The sequence below is a fragment of the Ascidia mentula genome, chromosome 2, assembly GCF_947561715.1.
Source record: "Ascidia mentula chromosome 2, kaAscMent1.1, whole genome shotgun sequence".
NCBI classification, from domain to species: domain Eukaryota; kingdom Metazoa; phylum Chordata; class Ascidiacea; order Phlebobranchia; family Ascidiidae; genus Ascidia; species Ascidia mentula.
This window is the reverse complement of record NC_138567.1, coordinates 9,420,888-9,435,679: the sequence shown is the minus strand read 5'-3', so window position 1 is coordinate 9,435,679 and position 14,792 is coordinate 9,420,888. Positions and strand designations below refer to the sequence as shown.

Here is a 14,792-nt window from a genome sequence, read left to right as displayed (position 1 = left end):
AGAACTTGCCAACAGTTGCTGTTTGTCCAAAGACGCGACGAATTGCAACAATAATACACGAACGTATGTGAACATAATAAATTAGTTGTACGGGGATTCCCCTATACAGTGTGACGTCACAGTAATGTGACAGGAGTGTGGAAGATTGTTTTGCGAGCAAGAACAATTTTGTCTTTACAAGATGGCTCAGGACTTTTTGGCCGAAAACAACATTTGTGGGCAGAGTTTGCTGCGTCTTGTCAGCAGAGGAAACGCCGTTATCGCCGAACTTCTGAGGTTGTCAGATTTCATTCCGCCGGTGTTCAAGCTTGAAAGTAGAAATGACAATGTGAAGTATGGTATGTCGCGTTTGTTTTTATATCACATTGTTTAGTATTTAGGAACATTATCAAAGCAATGTTTGGCACATTTAATATTATAGCTTTAATACAGTTGTAGCCTGAACTACTGCTTCACAAAAGTACATGGACTTTTCGTAAACTATAATGCTTTTCAATTCACCCGAAGCATATATATTTATGTTTGATTATCTATTGAAGCCCGAGATAAAAAATTGAATAAATTTGTGCCTTGTTCTTTTTCAGGAAGTATCATTTCGGATTTTGGCTACTTTAAAACTGCAGAATACTTCGAAAACAAGATCGAACAAAGTGGGCAGTTGCAGGATATTGATGATGAGTTCCGTGAAAATCATTTGCAGATGTTGACAAGATTTTATCTTGCGTTTGAAAGCATCCACAAATATGTAACAGACCTAAACAGGTACATCCCAATAAAGGCATCTGAAATTGTGTAATTGACTAAAATTGCAGTTTTTGAATAACTATTTATTGTTTGCAGGTTTTTAGATGAGCTAAGTGAAGGTGTGTACATCCAACAAACCCTTGAATCTGTGCTTGTCAATACCGAAGGAAAGCAACTGATGGTAGACATATATTTTCCTTAATTTTTAGATTTGCTTCAGTATCTTACAGTTTCAGAATTAGTTACGAGTTCTTCTTTTTTTGAGAAAATTAAGCTACGTGTTTGCCTCTAGTTGTATTTATTTTCACTCACAACAATAGATCACAATGCAAATGAATTATGTTATTTTGCTTTTAGTGTGAAGCCTTATTTCTATATGGAGTAATGCTTTTGCTTGTTGACATGAAAATTGATGGATTGTTAAGGGAAAGGATGCTAGTCTCTTATTACAGATACAGGTAAAAAACAATTGCATGTAAATTCATGTCTTGGAGTGATTAGTTGTTTTTTCTTCTTAGTGGTGCCGCCAAAGGTGCAGGTTCAGACAGCAACATCGATGATGTTTGCAAATTACTTCGTAGCACTGGGTTTTCATCACAGCCTGGTGCCAAGAGGCCACTAAACTACCCGGAATCATACTTTGCAAGAGTTACTGTGAACCCTGTCTATGTCAAAATGATTATAGGTCGACTTCGGTCCGATGATGTTTATGGGCAGGTACAGACAATTTTGTGAATTGTATTTTTAGTAAACATCATATTGATATAGAGTATACTGGACCAATAGTTAGTAATATTTTTGGTGTCCTAACTTCAATTGGCTGATTAGCAGCGGTTAGACCGAATACAGCCTATTGGGTGACTAATCATACTTATCTATAGTCTACATGACTTTTGCAATAGCTGAAGTTGCACCATGTGGTCTGTGAATGTGGTAAATATTAAAATAAAATTGATTTCTTTCATGGATTATGTCACTTCAGTGAAAAAAGTATAACCCATGTCAAAATTTGTCAATATATGTGTGTAACACTTTACCTAATGCTGGATATTGGTTTATTAGGTTGCTGCATATCCACTGCCAGAACATAGAAGCACTGCTCTGGCAAATCAAGCATCCATGCTATATGTTGTTTTGTATTTTGACGCCAAAATTCTTAACACCGAGCAAGCGAAAATGAGAGAAATTGTGGACAAATATTTCCCAGATAACTGGGTATGATTTTGTGTTGTAACAAACGCTCTTCCTAAAATTCTCAAAAAATCTCTTCTTGGCATAGCAAACTACTAATTTTTATTGCATTGTTTAGGTGATAAGTGTTTACATGGGACATATTGTCAACCTCTCGGAGGCTTGGGAACCATACAAAGCTGCAAAAATTGCTCTTCAAAATACACTTGATATCAACAACTGCAAAAGCTTGGTATGACTCGCTTTTATTTATTTTGCAATACTATACATCATACACAAATGCCATATGGTATGTTGGCATATTGCAGGCAAATATTTAAACTGAACAGATGATTCTCTGTAGTGATAATGTGTTAGAGCTCAATTGTCAAATTATCGCCTTCTTGAAACTGCTTTCACGACCTTTGGCTTTTTGATTCTCAAAACTCTTTCGTTGCCATGCTCATCGACCACCACCTTGGTTTTTGGTGTCTTGGGTTTGTTTCTCTTTCTTGTCTCCTCTCGGTAAGAATACATACTTCCTGTGAAAGCTGAGATGTAGATGAGGACCATTAGACTGCTAAATGATAGGAGAGCTGTAAAAATCCATGTAGGTTCTTTGTAACAGGCAGTTGCACTCTTTTTAGATTTTGAGTTACTGCCTTGCAGACGAGGCAGATTTTGTGTACATTTTCCACATGACAAACTTAAAGAATCAATTTGCATATCAAGAAAACTTTTTGATGTGCCATCTGTGAAGTGCACTTGTCCGCTATAGAATATCGTCTTTTCCTGCTTGTCGTAAGTGTAGTTCACTTGCACCATCTTACATGCAGGTACCATATTTGCAGTGGCAGGAAAGTTGCTACAGTTCAAAGATTGCTCTGTAAAGCCCAGATTTGTGACCAACTTAACAGGAATCAGGTCACTATCTGGTGATTTGTCAACTGTGATGGTTAATGTAGTGTAGTTCTGAAAGTGCAAAACAGTTGCCAGTGAAGTTAAAGTTGGAGAAACCGTTAACTTTAAAAAGTCTATAAAATAAATACTGTATTCTTAAGAATGTAATGATTTTAGTGGTCACCTAGCTGACCTTTGTCAGTGACCTACACACAATTACGTCCGAGTAAAGCATTTAATATTGGCCCAGTAAGCCACAGTAAACTCCAATTTGAAATTGTAAGAACTAAAGCACACACAACTACACTGGTAAATTCATTTTCACTAGTACTATTTCATATCCTTATTACCTTGAAGTTCTCTTTGCCAGGACAAGAATTTGTTGGTTCAGCATTTAGTATTAATACAGAGTAAATGTTGCTGGTGGCAAACCAGATGCTAAAAATGGTGACAGCCACTATTATTGGACAGAGAACCGATGTGAAGATTTTGGCCAAAAGTGGTTTCTTGCGACTTTTAATAGTCTCAGCCAGGTCAATGATGTTGGTGCAAGACAGGATGAATGGCATAACGCAACCTTAAAAAATAGAGTGAAGAAAGAAATTTGGCTAAGTGTTGATAATTCACTGTATTTTAACCCACCACCAATAATGAGTCTGCTTGTGAGGATGACAGGATTAATCAGCATGCAGTCCACTATAAAAAACTTTACCAGGTATGCATGCACAGCTGAGGTTATTGTCATGGAAATTACAACAAACAGCATTGAAATTACCATAGCCAGCCATTTACTTTCTGCAGGTTTCTGCAAAATGATTAAAGATTTATATGTCTGTAAATGGAAGAAAAATAACCCCATCACTATAGATTTTGCTACTATAACTGATGCAAAAGCACAAAAATTTACCTGTTTTTCTGCATCCTTAATGTGGACTTTATTTTTGGCAGGGGGTGCTGGATTTGTTTCAATTAATTGCAGTAAACCTGTGGAGAAACACCACAAAATGTCCTGAAAAACTGTACAATATTAAGACTTTTACAACACACTTACTATTTCCAACACCCCATATACAAAAGACAGATGTCAAAAGACTGGCAGCTGTGTATACAATCCAATAAATTATGACGTCTTCATCTGTAAAGAAAAATTCAAATGCATGTTAGTTGTGAAAACTTGTACAATGCTTATTACTACAGAATATGCAAAAATATATCTCTACCTGATTTTGATAAAAGAAAAATCTCTCCAATATAATAGTAAAAAGTGTGCAGCACATCAAGGGCATTGCTGGCAATCAGCAAAAGAAGTGCAATGACTCGGCAAAAGAAGTTAAAATGCTTTACCAAATGCTGCACTGTTCCATACAAGACAGTGACATAAAAATACTTGATCCAGCCATGGAAAGGTCTTGTCAAAATTCTGCACATGTTGCTGCCACTGCTTGCCGACCTCAAATGGTTAATCCTTCATTAAGCCAAGAGCTGCTATGAACTCGACAGGAAAAAAAAGCATAACATGCATATTTACTGCATTAAGTTGTTTGTGTTCAGCAATTTGCTTGGTCATAAAACCACATGATTTATTTATTTGGGAAAGAGGCGTGGGAACCGCGTGTAAAAGGAGAGATGCTTGAAGGTTGATTATTTATGCATAATTATCACGTAGTCAGTTACATCCATTTAGGCTAGCTCTCTAAAATCCAAAGGTAAATTGCAGTTTGGCATTGCTGCATATTTTAATCTTGATAATTTTTATCAACCTTTTGGATAACAGTTTTTCTAAGGACTTGAACACAGAAGTTTTGTGGTATTTGTGTGATGTTGTGTATTTGTTCCCTCATAAATTATTCATAGAAAATAGTTAGGACTCAAAAGTCATTGTTTCCTTTATAATTTGTGTATAAGCTGCAGACAGATAATTGTCTATCTTTGGGTTTGGGTATTTAAATTGTGAAAACGTTTGTTCAGGCTGTAAAAAATGGAAAGCAGCTGAAAGTCAGCTACAAAAACGTACTCCACTTTCTCAAAGAGGGCGTTTTAACTGAAAACTACTTGCTCGATAACATCCCGAAAATGATGAACACCCTTCGTGAAGCAAACGTGGTGCTAAGATGGATGATGCTTCACACAATTACTACAGGTACCATGCCATCTGTGGATAAAACTTTTAGCACTTAATAGAAAAACACAAGGACAAACCATTTTTTTGCATCGGTCCTCCGAAGTGTAATACTGTTGTTTTATGGTGAAGTCTTTTGCAAAGCGTGTAAATACTGCATGAGGCACCTTGGACCAATGTAACATATCTAACTATTGTGTTAAACGCGTTATCTGCAAACCTGGGAATAAACGTTAACGCAGCGACGCAACAACGATATGAAAGTTGTGCAAATTGCTGTTTTTTATCAACGTAACCATGACAACCGTATTTATTCTTCACCTATAATAACCGAGGCTAGAATTGCGTAAAAAATACTCGGGTATGTGCAGGTGCCGAAACCAACAAGAAGTATCGCCAGTTTAAAGAAAGTGTCATGTCCCAAACCGACATAAAACAAAAGGACATCTTCCAACTGCTTCTCCACATCGCCCAGCTGGAAATTAAGCTGAAAGATGTGAGTATTGTTTATTGTTGCACACAGAAATTTGCAATCTTATGCCACGTAGCATTCCCAAACAGTTGCAAACTTTTCTGTCAAATGACCAAAATGTCAGCAAAAATTTAGGACATTTTCAATTTATTTTGGTCATTTACGACATAGAGAATTATAAAAACGCCGTCCGGGGCAACACAAAGGGCATTTTCGTCTACCGACGAGACGCTCGAATAATCAACCAGTCAATTTTCTTTAGGACATTTTGTCCGAAACGGCTTTTATTTTTTGTGACATTTCTTAAAAAAATGGGTCAATGACAGACAAATGACACAAACAAACCTAGGCCTGTTTTTATAGTTTGCAATCTTATGCCACGTAGCATTCCTAAATAGTTGCAAACTATATGAACGGTCATTCGTACTATATAGCCTTATGTGTTAGGTTGTTTAATGCCAACTGGAAGTGCGACTTTGAATATTAACTTTTTACACTTGATTGTTAATATTCGCAGATGTTCAAAGTGTTGCTGCAGCAAAAGGAAAGCAAGTGGGATAAATACAAAGGGGAAGCGGTTGAAATGATCAGTGAACTCGCCGACGTTTTCTCTGGCACCAAACCGTTAACACGCATCGAGAAGAACGGTATATACAGCACTAAAGCCACTTACATCAATCATGACCTATGATAACGTGTGGATGTTTTTTGTTATTTTCAGATCAACTCAAGCAGTGGTTCACTCAAATTTCTCAACAGATTTCGTCGCTTGATTATAGTGATTCCACGTCCGCCGGACGCAAAATGATTCAACTGATTCAGGCGCTCGAAGAAGTTCAAGAATTCCATCAGCTCGAAAATAATTTGCAGGTGTTTTTTTGTCAACAACCCTGTCACGCAGCTTGTTATAACCGCGCATACAAGGCTCACTAAACAATCCGGCAAATCTATTATTAATATCTCCGTGTCGAAAACATGGAAAATATGGACACGCATTAAAAGCAAATTTTACATAATAAAGCTGGAACTTTGCATGTCAAGCTAAATAAGCACAGAAACTGACGATGCCATCAAGGCGAAATTAATATTTCTGTAAAATTTTAAATAAAAAATCGCCCTGACGCCGATCGTCCAGCACTCCTTGTGAGTTAGTTTGAATACCTGTTGGTACCACCAAGCAAACAGGCTAATTCCAGTTGTCTGAATGACATTTTTCGCTTAAGCTGAAAAATAACTACCAACGATTTTTTTTTTCTTTTCACTTCCAGGTTCGACAGTTCTTGGCCGACACAAGACAGTTGCTTCATCAAATGATCCGAACCGTCAACATCAAAGAAGAAGTTCTCATATCTATCGAGATTGTTGCCGACTTGTCGTACGCGTGGACAGTCATGGACCAGAAGTAGGACTACTTCAGACTTCTGAATTCTTAATATTGGATTGCGAACCCATGCCCCGATAGAAAACAGAACCATCGCATGGCGAATTTCAGACTAATTGTATCAAACATAACATTTTATTTTTACAAAATAATTTTGGTTTAAATCGGATTTCGTCGAGTGAATAATACTTACGTACCATTTCTTCCAATGCAAAGTTAGTTGTCGCTATTCGACTTCACCCGACCAGACTCAAACGCCACGGAGAAAGACTAAGCATTCGCCTTTGAATGAACTGATATGTATATATGACCATTTCACCACTTTCATTGCCAGTATTGATTCAAGATTCAACATATAAAAAACAAACTAAATATGACCATCCAAAACCGTGTTTTCTTAGCTACACGACCAACATGCAGCAAGGCATAAAGTCGAACCCTTCACTGGTGATAAAGTTGCGAGCAACTTTCCTCAAACTTGCCTCGGCTCTTGAACTTCCCCTGCTACGAATCAACCAAGCCAACAGCAAAGACTTGTTGAGCGTCTCACAGTATTATTCTGGCGAGTTGGTAGCCTACGTACGGAAGGTACAGCATTGTCTCGTGTTCTGTTCACTAAAACTTAAAATATTGAAACCAAAAACGCAACTAAAGTGTTTTAAATTTACATACCGATCTATAGCGGCATGTAAGTTGTTACTACTGTATAATAAATCAGTTGCACTTAAATAAATTTTAATGTAAACTTAAATCTCGCATTCAGAAGCAAACTACCGCGGTGTTTGTGTTTCACAATCCAGTGCTAGTTGTTACACCGCGTGTTTGTATATAAGATGTTTAGGTAAAATGCTGTAAATGACCAAAGGTTCTTGCAATGGATTTGAATTTACTGATGATTTGTTCTGGATCTTTAGTTTTATGTTTACGTAGGTTCTTCAGATCATTCCACAGACAATGTTCGGTTTGTTGGCGCGAATCGTGAAAATTCAAACCTCGCAAATCCAGGAACTTCCAACGAGATTGGAAAAAGATAAGATGAAGGAATTCGCACAACTCGACGCGAGATACGAGGTGTCGTATGTCTATTTTACTGAGGTTGTTCACCATAAAGTTTTGTCAGCCCAATGAAGCTTAAGATTGGTTAAAGTTAAACCCAATTTATGCAAATTGTCGACACTATGGTTGCACCTGTTTCATTCTCTTATGACACAATATTCAAACACGGTTTCATAAGAAATATAACTTTCGGTGGCAATGCGTTTCCCGACTCGCAATTTTGTCCTTAAAGTTTAATAATTTTCTTCAGTTACAAACAACCGTTTTGTGGTCGTGGTAATATAAATTATTGTAGTATAATAAATTTTATTATTGCCACGTTTTGCCGCCTGGATATTACCAAAAAACACAATCGTTGACTGCAGAAATTATTTTCAACAAGTCCTCACTTGATAACTTGATATCCAGGTCGCCAAGTTGACACAGGGGATTTCGGTATTCACGGAGGGCGTTCTTATGATGAAGACAACCCTTGTCGGTATTATCAAAATCGACCCTAAGCAACTCCTAGAAGACGGAATCCGAAAGGAATTAGTGATGCAGGTTGCCTCAGCCATGCACAGCACTCTTCAGTTCAACGCGAAGGTCAAGGTATTGAACGGAAGGTTGAAGTGAATCTATGATATCGGGCTTGATTCGTTTTTGATATTTGCAGGCGAGCGAAATCAGCTCGCGATTGAAGATGTTGTCCCAAACTATAGAGGGGTTCCGTCGCTCTTTTGAATACATTCAGGTGGGGAATTTTGATTCCGATCCCGATCAAAGTTAACAAAGTGATTCAAACCGTGCTATATGATAATTTCTGGTTGCCTAAATTTGGATCGGAAGTAATCGAAACAAAAAATCACGCATCATTGACCTTGCAGTAATAAAGACTGCAAAATCTTGACGCCTACATTTAAAAGTGTTTAAAATACCGGATGTAAGGCCGGGTCACGCTTTGCGCCGGTGGATTCTTTGTTTGTTTCAATGTCCCGAGCGTACGCCCGCACGCCGGCGTATAATGAAACAAACAAAGAATCCGCCGGCGCAAAGCGTGAGTGTGGACCCGGCCTAAGTATCACGCTCATCGCGAAAAAAATCTCTTATTCACAACTATTGGTGCAGGATTACGTGAACATCTACGGGCTCCAAATATGGCAGAAAGAAATATCGAGGATTATAAACTACAACGTGGAGCAGGAATGTAACAGCTTTTTAAGGCAGAAGGTACGTTTTCACACCCAAGCAACCACACGAATTGCAACAAGTGTTGTTTTCTGTAGGTACACGACTATGAGAGCTTGTATCAGTCGAAGGAAATCCCGATACCCAGGTTTAGGCCAATCGACGATTCTGTTAATTTCATTGGTCGCCTGGCTCGGGAGATAGTCAGAATAACAGATGGCAGGTTGGAGTAACGCTAGCATGTTATGTTACATGTTTTAAATCCATCTCAAAAAGCAATCAAAATAAATATAGACTAGAGTTTTTGTGTGGTTTTAATGCAAACGATCACTAAATGTTTGTTGTCGCAAATCCTTCGTTTTTTAAACGGATTCATGAAAAAAAATTTTGCGGGGTTTGTTTTTGCGCCAAGCCTTTGCGTTTGTCAAAATTAACCCCGGTAAGTCAAAACATCAATAAATAAAACTCCATCAATTATTGCATGGGAAAAAACTCAAAAAAGTCCCAAGTTTTAGTTGTTTTTTACGTGAACGTTTTGTTAGTTTCAACAATCAGTGTACGCCTGTCAGTAATTCACGTTCGCTGCTTTGCACGTAGGGTCACGAGCTACGTGGATCTGCTTGGTACATGGTATGACTCGAAAACGAAGCAAGAAGTTATTGACAAAAAGCTATTCTCAAGGTTTGTGCTCTGTGTGCGAAATTCAAATACATTTTCTACACGTATTGAAATATAATACCTTGGGGACTTGGAGGCCGTTACATGTACCAAAAGTCATCACGTGACAAAGGACCTCTTCGCCCCAAAACTGTTGCTGAATTGGTTGTCTGGGGGTGATATATGCGTTATGAACTTATTCATAGAAAAGTCGTGATCAGAAAAAAAGGATTATGCGCAAATGAGCCATATTGACTTTGTTATTTGAGTACATATTCATTGCAGAATCCACGGCAGCCTGGGGACGTACGGGGTTTGTGGGCTGGACAGACTCTTCTGTTTCATGATCGCCCGTGAGCTTCAGCAACTCATTAACTCGATACGTTCGATGAACAACACCAATAAAGCGTGGACCTCGTCGCTGAATGAATTTGTCAAGGCAACCTCCCCAAGCACCAAGCTTATCGGTTCGTAGAGATGCGATTTTTTGACAGACGTGTCCAAAATTTATTAATTCATATTAACTAACCACTCATTTTATACTAACTAACCACTAAATGGCATATTAACTAACCACTAAATCGCGTATTAACTAACCACTCATTTCATGTTAACTAACCACTAAATCGCATATTAACTAACCACTCATTTCATATTAACTAACCACTAGATCGCATATTAACTAACCACTCATTTCATATTAACTAACCACTAAATCACATATTAACTAACCACTAAATCGCGTATTAACTAACCACTCATTTCATGTTAACTAACCACTAAATCGCATATTAACTAACCACTCATTTCATATTAACTAACCACTAGATCGCATATTAACTAACCACTCATTTCATATTAACTAACCACTAAATCACATATTAACTAACCACTAAATCGCGTATTAACCAACCACTCATTTCATGTTAACTAACCACTAAATCGCATATTAACTAACCACTCATTTCATATTAACTAACCACTAAATGGCATATTAACTAACCACTAAATCGCGTATTAACTAACCACTCATTTCATGTTAACTAACCACTAAATCGCATATTCATATTAACTAACCACTAAATCGCATATTAACTAACCACTCATTTCATATTAACTAACCACTAAATGGCATATTAACTAACCACTAAATCGCGTATTAACTAACCACTCATTTCATATTAACTAACCACTAGATCGCATATTAACTAACCACTCATTTCATATTAACTAACCACTAGATCGCATATTAACTAACCACTCATTTCATATTAACTAACCACTAAATCACATATTAACTAACCACTAAATCGCGTATTAACCAACCACTCATTTCATGTTAACTAACCACTAAATCGCATATTAACTAACCACTCATTTCATATTAACTAACCACTAAATGGCATATTAACTAACCACTAAATCGCGTATTAACTAACCACTCATTTCATGTTAACTAACCACTAAATCGCATATTCATATTAACTAACCACTAAATCGCGTATTAACCAACCACTCATTTCATGTTAACTAACCCACTAGATCGCATATTAACTAACCACTCATTTCATATTAACTAACCACTAAATGGCATATTAACTAACCACTAAATCGCGTATTAACTAACCACTCATTTCATGTTAACTAACCACTAAATCGCATATTCATATTAACTAACCACTAAATCGCGTATTAACCAACCACTCATTTCATGTTAACTAACCCACTAGATCGCATATTAACTAACCACTCATTTCATATTAACTAACCACTCATTTCATATTAACTAACCACTAGATCGCATATTAACTAACCACTCATTTCATATTAACTAACCACTAAATCACATATTAACTAACCACTAAATCGCATATTAACTAACCCACTCATTTCATATTAACTAACCACTCATTTTATATTAACTAACCATTTCATCATTTCATCCACTAAATCGTATTAACTAAGCATTGTTTATTTCCATTCGCAGAGAATCCAGTGAAAGTCTACCCGGTCATAATGCAACGAGCAACCAAAGTGCTAATGACGTATGTCGAGGCAGTGATGCGTGTCGGACAGCTGCAGATCTTACGTCAGCAAATTGCCAACGAAATAAACTTTTCCTGCAAATTTCATTCGAAGTTTCTTGCGTCAGGCCTGAACATTATGAACAGGTAATAAGTTTTGCCGTAATACCTTGTAACTGTATAGTGATCTGGAATTTGACAACAGAATACTGTAGCTCTATAGCCTCCGTGTTTTTTTTTCGATGGCAATGTCGCTTCAGGACCTATATGGGTATTAGATTGGAGAATCCTGTGTTGAAGGCCCTCGGCTGTAATGCATCTAGCGACTGTTCCGCTTGTTTCCCAATGACCGTTGATGGGTCTTGTGACTTACATAGGGACCTAAAATTCTACAAAGTTGAAAAAAAAAATTTGCTCCTGGATGAGATTGTACAGAGCAAGGACTTGTTGGGCCTCCTGGAAGATCATATGACCAACAAGGGGGGTATACCCAGCCCTTGGGGAGGGCTTTGACACTTTTTCAGCAACTAAATTTGATGCCATCGCATAGAGAAGAGTTGGAACTTACAAAAAAATGCAAATGAGTGGGTAGTTGAATGATTCATTTTTCTGCAAAATCCAGTTCCATTTTTTGTTGCTCTTTTAACCAAAATACTGAGTAACCAGGGGGGCAAATGGCCCTAGGGGGGTGGCTAAACCATTTTTTCGGAGACTAATTTTGATCAAACTTTGTAGATATGAAATGGATCTTTCATAAAATCACAAATGATTGGACACTTAAATGATTCATTTTTCCACAAATACAGCCTGATTTTTTTGCTCCATTTTCAACATAATTTTCAGCAGCACCCACCAGCAAGTTACTACCTAATTGGAATAGCCCAAAACCCCACTAAAACTGCCCCAAACACCCTAAAATTCGCCATGGCAACAGCACGCACATGTGCGCTCATTCAACCATAAATTTAACTTAATTGCGTCACTGCTTTGCTTGGTGATGCATGACCTTCCCACTGTGACACAGGTTTACACGGTGGGCATTTCCCAGCACTAAAACTATTTTTTATAGAAATACCAATATGCGTCCTTCAAGCGTAAAAAATTTATTGCCTAAAATAAAAATATAAGAAATTTTTACCCTTATTACACCGAATGGCGCTTTATTCTGTTCAGCTGTTACATTGTAAATTTGAAGCGTATTAACGTTATTCCTGGTTGTACAGCGCACTTCTCACAGCTGTGGGCGCTCACTACGAGGACCCGTCTAAGCCCTATCCCAGCAAAGAAAACCCGATGATGTTCGAACTGGCTTCTTTTCTCGATGCAACCGGTCACGGCTGCCCCTTTTCTAAGATTTACGTGACGACAAAGTGAAAAGGACTACCTCTGTGGCGTTTTAAACGTAATAATACGAATCCCTTGTATTTCAGGCCCCTTCAACACTTCGCACTGCTATGTTTCTTGGTCACTATCTCCCAGCTGCAAAAGCTGCAGTACAACAAGCCAACGTGTAAGTGTTTGATCCACGACACATTCTATCGTATTTGTGATGAACTCTTATATGCGGCCGTGGTTTTCATGTCCCAACGCTTATGTTTTGGTTACCACGAAGTATTTACGAACGAAAATAATATTAAACCAACGTAGCATTTTCTTTGTGGAGAAACCAACGGCTAACAGTCAGCATGCACTGTTCGTGTTGTACAGGCGGACTGATACAGAAAAAGCTCAATGACGGGGTGGACGCTCCTCCGTTTATTATCGGAATGCTTACTGTACTGAAGCAATTTCATCCCAACGAAACCAAGAAATACATTCAGCTGCTGGGACAATACGTCCGTTCTTACACAGACACTTCTACCTCCGGGTAATTTTAGTACTAATTAGATGCAAGAAATAGTTTAAGGGCACGACTCCAGCAACTTGTATGTTTGTCAATACAAACTGCTTTCAAATATTTTTCATTGCCGATCCGGTTTCAAATAGCTTTGGACAATAATATATCATTGTTGTTTAGCGGAAAAACACTTGAACTGGCGCCGGAGGTTGTGAGCGCTTGTGCTTTCTTGGAAGAGTTCATATTTCATGGAGGAATGCGCAAAAACGTACATATCCTCGCATCCCGATGCGCTAAACTCACTCGGTATTCAACCATTTTTTGTGTTGCAGGATTTGGAAACGGACGTTCCGCCATTCCTTCTCGACGAATTCCGCGGTAGCACGTCATGATTACGTCACCGCCGTCCTGTCAATTACGCCACCGTCCATTTCGATTCAACACTTCTTCATGTGCAATCCCTACTATCTTTACTATTATTACTGTGATTGTATTTCCACCCTGTTGATTCCGCCTCGTATTCGCAATATAAACTCATTAAAAAGAAAACGTGCAGCGCATCGCAGCGTTTGTAGTCAGTACTTCATCCACTCATCAAAATACGTGCAATTTTCTGGTGATATTTCACAGCCGACGTGGCAATGGTGAAACACCTGTCAAGTGTAAAGTTAACGTTACACGACGGCTGTGAGAGGGCCCGTTTGGAAACTGTGTGGAAGCACACAGCCGGAAGTTGTCGCCGCAGAGGGTGGCCGAAAACATAAACACTACAGGCCGCTGCAATATATTATGTAAGCTACTGCTGGTTTAATAAGCATGAATTCTGAATTTTTGCACCAAAACTCTGTCCGATTTATTAAAATGTACTTACCGGACAAACGGCGCAGGGCGTCCTCGTAACGTTGGTTGCTTCTATTAAGGCCGAATCTCACAATTAAATCCTAAAAATTGAGTTTTAGAAGTCATTTGTCATTGTGCACCTGGTTACAGTTTCTCTTGTTTGCCAAAAACAATTGCCGGGTCTGATGACTCATGAAGGGGGACTACTATTGCTGAACAGAAAATAAATTGATTGCAGCTGCATTAAGACAGCACATTGGGGGTTTTTGCAAAGGCTAACTACTACATTGTCAGTCCTAGGGGGTGTACAAACAGTACCGGTGGGGCCCCAAGACAGTTACAAGACATCCAATTCTTAATGAATTGTGTAGAGGAGGGTTGGTGGCTTCACTTAATCACAAATGGAGGGTACTTTCTGTGATTCA

At 38.2% G+C, this 14,792-nt stretch overlaps 3 protein-coding genes across 4 annotated transcripts in view; 1 reads left to right on the top strand and 2 right to left on the bottom strand.

Annotated features, from left to right (window-relative positions):
* The first annotated feature begins 132 nt into the window (after positions 1-132).
* On the top strand, positions 133-14,047 carry LOC145889308 (WASH complex subunit 5-like). 2 transcript variants are annotated; one of them, XM_082980245.1, is made up of 26 exons: positions 133-338; positions 585-762; positions 841-925; positions 1,102-1,202; positions 1,263-1,461; positions 1,807-1,959; positions 2,054-2,167; positions 4,783-4,954; positions 5,305-5,429; positions 5,923-6,052; positions 6,127-6,275; positions 6,674-6,807; positions 7,188-7,374; positions 7,717-7,857; positions 8,251-8,433; positions 8,498-8,575; positions 8,950-9,051; positions 9,108-9,232; positions 9,607-9,690; positions 9,952-10,133; positions 11,654-11,837; positions 12,914-13,060; positions 13,121-13,200; positions 13,398-13,557; positions 13,708-13,795; positions 13,860-14,047. In XM_082980245.1, exons 1-26 carry the CDS (start codon positions 182-184, stop codon positions 13,917-13,919), a joined length of 3,498 nt encoding a protein of 1,165 aa, XP_082836371.1. In that variant the 5' UTR covers positions 133-181; the 3' UTR covers positions 13,920-14,047. The 2 variants fall into 2 exon arrangements, with proteins under 2 accessions (XP_082836371.1, XP_082836370.1); XM_082980244.1 differs by having other exon boundaries at positions 13,708-14,047.
* Positions 2,308-4,242, bottom strand: LOC145889311 (uncharacterized). The gene is made up of 6 exons (XM_082980248.1): positions 4,035-4,242; positions 3,866-3,949; positions 3,722-3,798; positions 3,457-3,619; positions 3,165-3,391; positions 2,308-2,886 (listed from the first exon to the last, which is right to left on the bottom strand). Exons 1-6 carry the CDS (start codon positions 4,240-4,242, stop codon positions 2,308-2,310), a joined length of 1,338 nt encoding a protein of 445 aa, XP_082836374.1.
* The window catches only part of LOC145889312 (DNA-directed RNA polymerase III subunit RPC6-like), a 17,355-nt gene continuing 16,534 nt past the window's right edge, over positions 13,972-14,792 (bottom strand). The window contains exon 8 of the mRNA XM_082980250.1: positions 13,972-14,180. Within this exon, the coding sequence (XP_082836376.1) occupies positions 14,103-14,180 (78 nt within the window). The 3' untranslated portion in view covers positions 13,972-14,102. The remainder of the gene's footprint in view (positions 14,181-14,792) is intronic.

Excerpts from the sequence above, each read along its gene's own strand:
- LOC145889308 (XM_082980244.1), top strand. The coding sequence starts at position 182 with ATGGCTCAGGACTTTTTGGCCGAAAACAACATTTGTGGGCAGAGTTTG. Across the intron at positions 6,276-6,673 it reads AGCTCGAAAATAATTTGCAG|GTTCGACAGTTCTTGGCCGA; the intron begins GTGTTTTTTTGT and ends TTTCACTTCCAG. Across the intron at positions 13,061-13,120 it reads AAGATTTACGTGACGACAAA|GCCCCTTCAACACTTCGCAC; the intron begins GTGAAAAGGACT and ends CTTGTATTTCAG.
- LOC145889311 (XM_082980248.1), bottom strand. The coding sequence starts at position 4,242 with ATGTGCAGAATTTTGACAAGACCTTTCCATGGCTGGATCAAGTATTTT. Across the intron at positions 3,950-4,034 it reads TTTTCTTTTATCAAAATCAG|ATGAAGACGTCATAATTTAT; the intron begins GTAGAGATATAT and ends TTTTCTTTACAG. Across the intron at positions 3,620-3,721 it reads TTAAGGATGCAGAAAAACAG|AAACCTGCAGAAAGTAAATG; the intron begins GTAAATTTTTGT and ends ATCATTTTGCAG.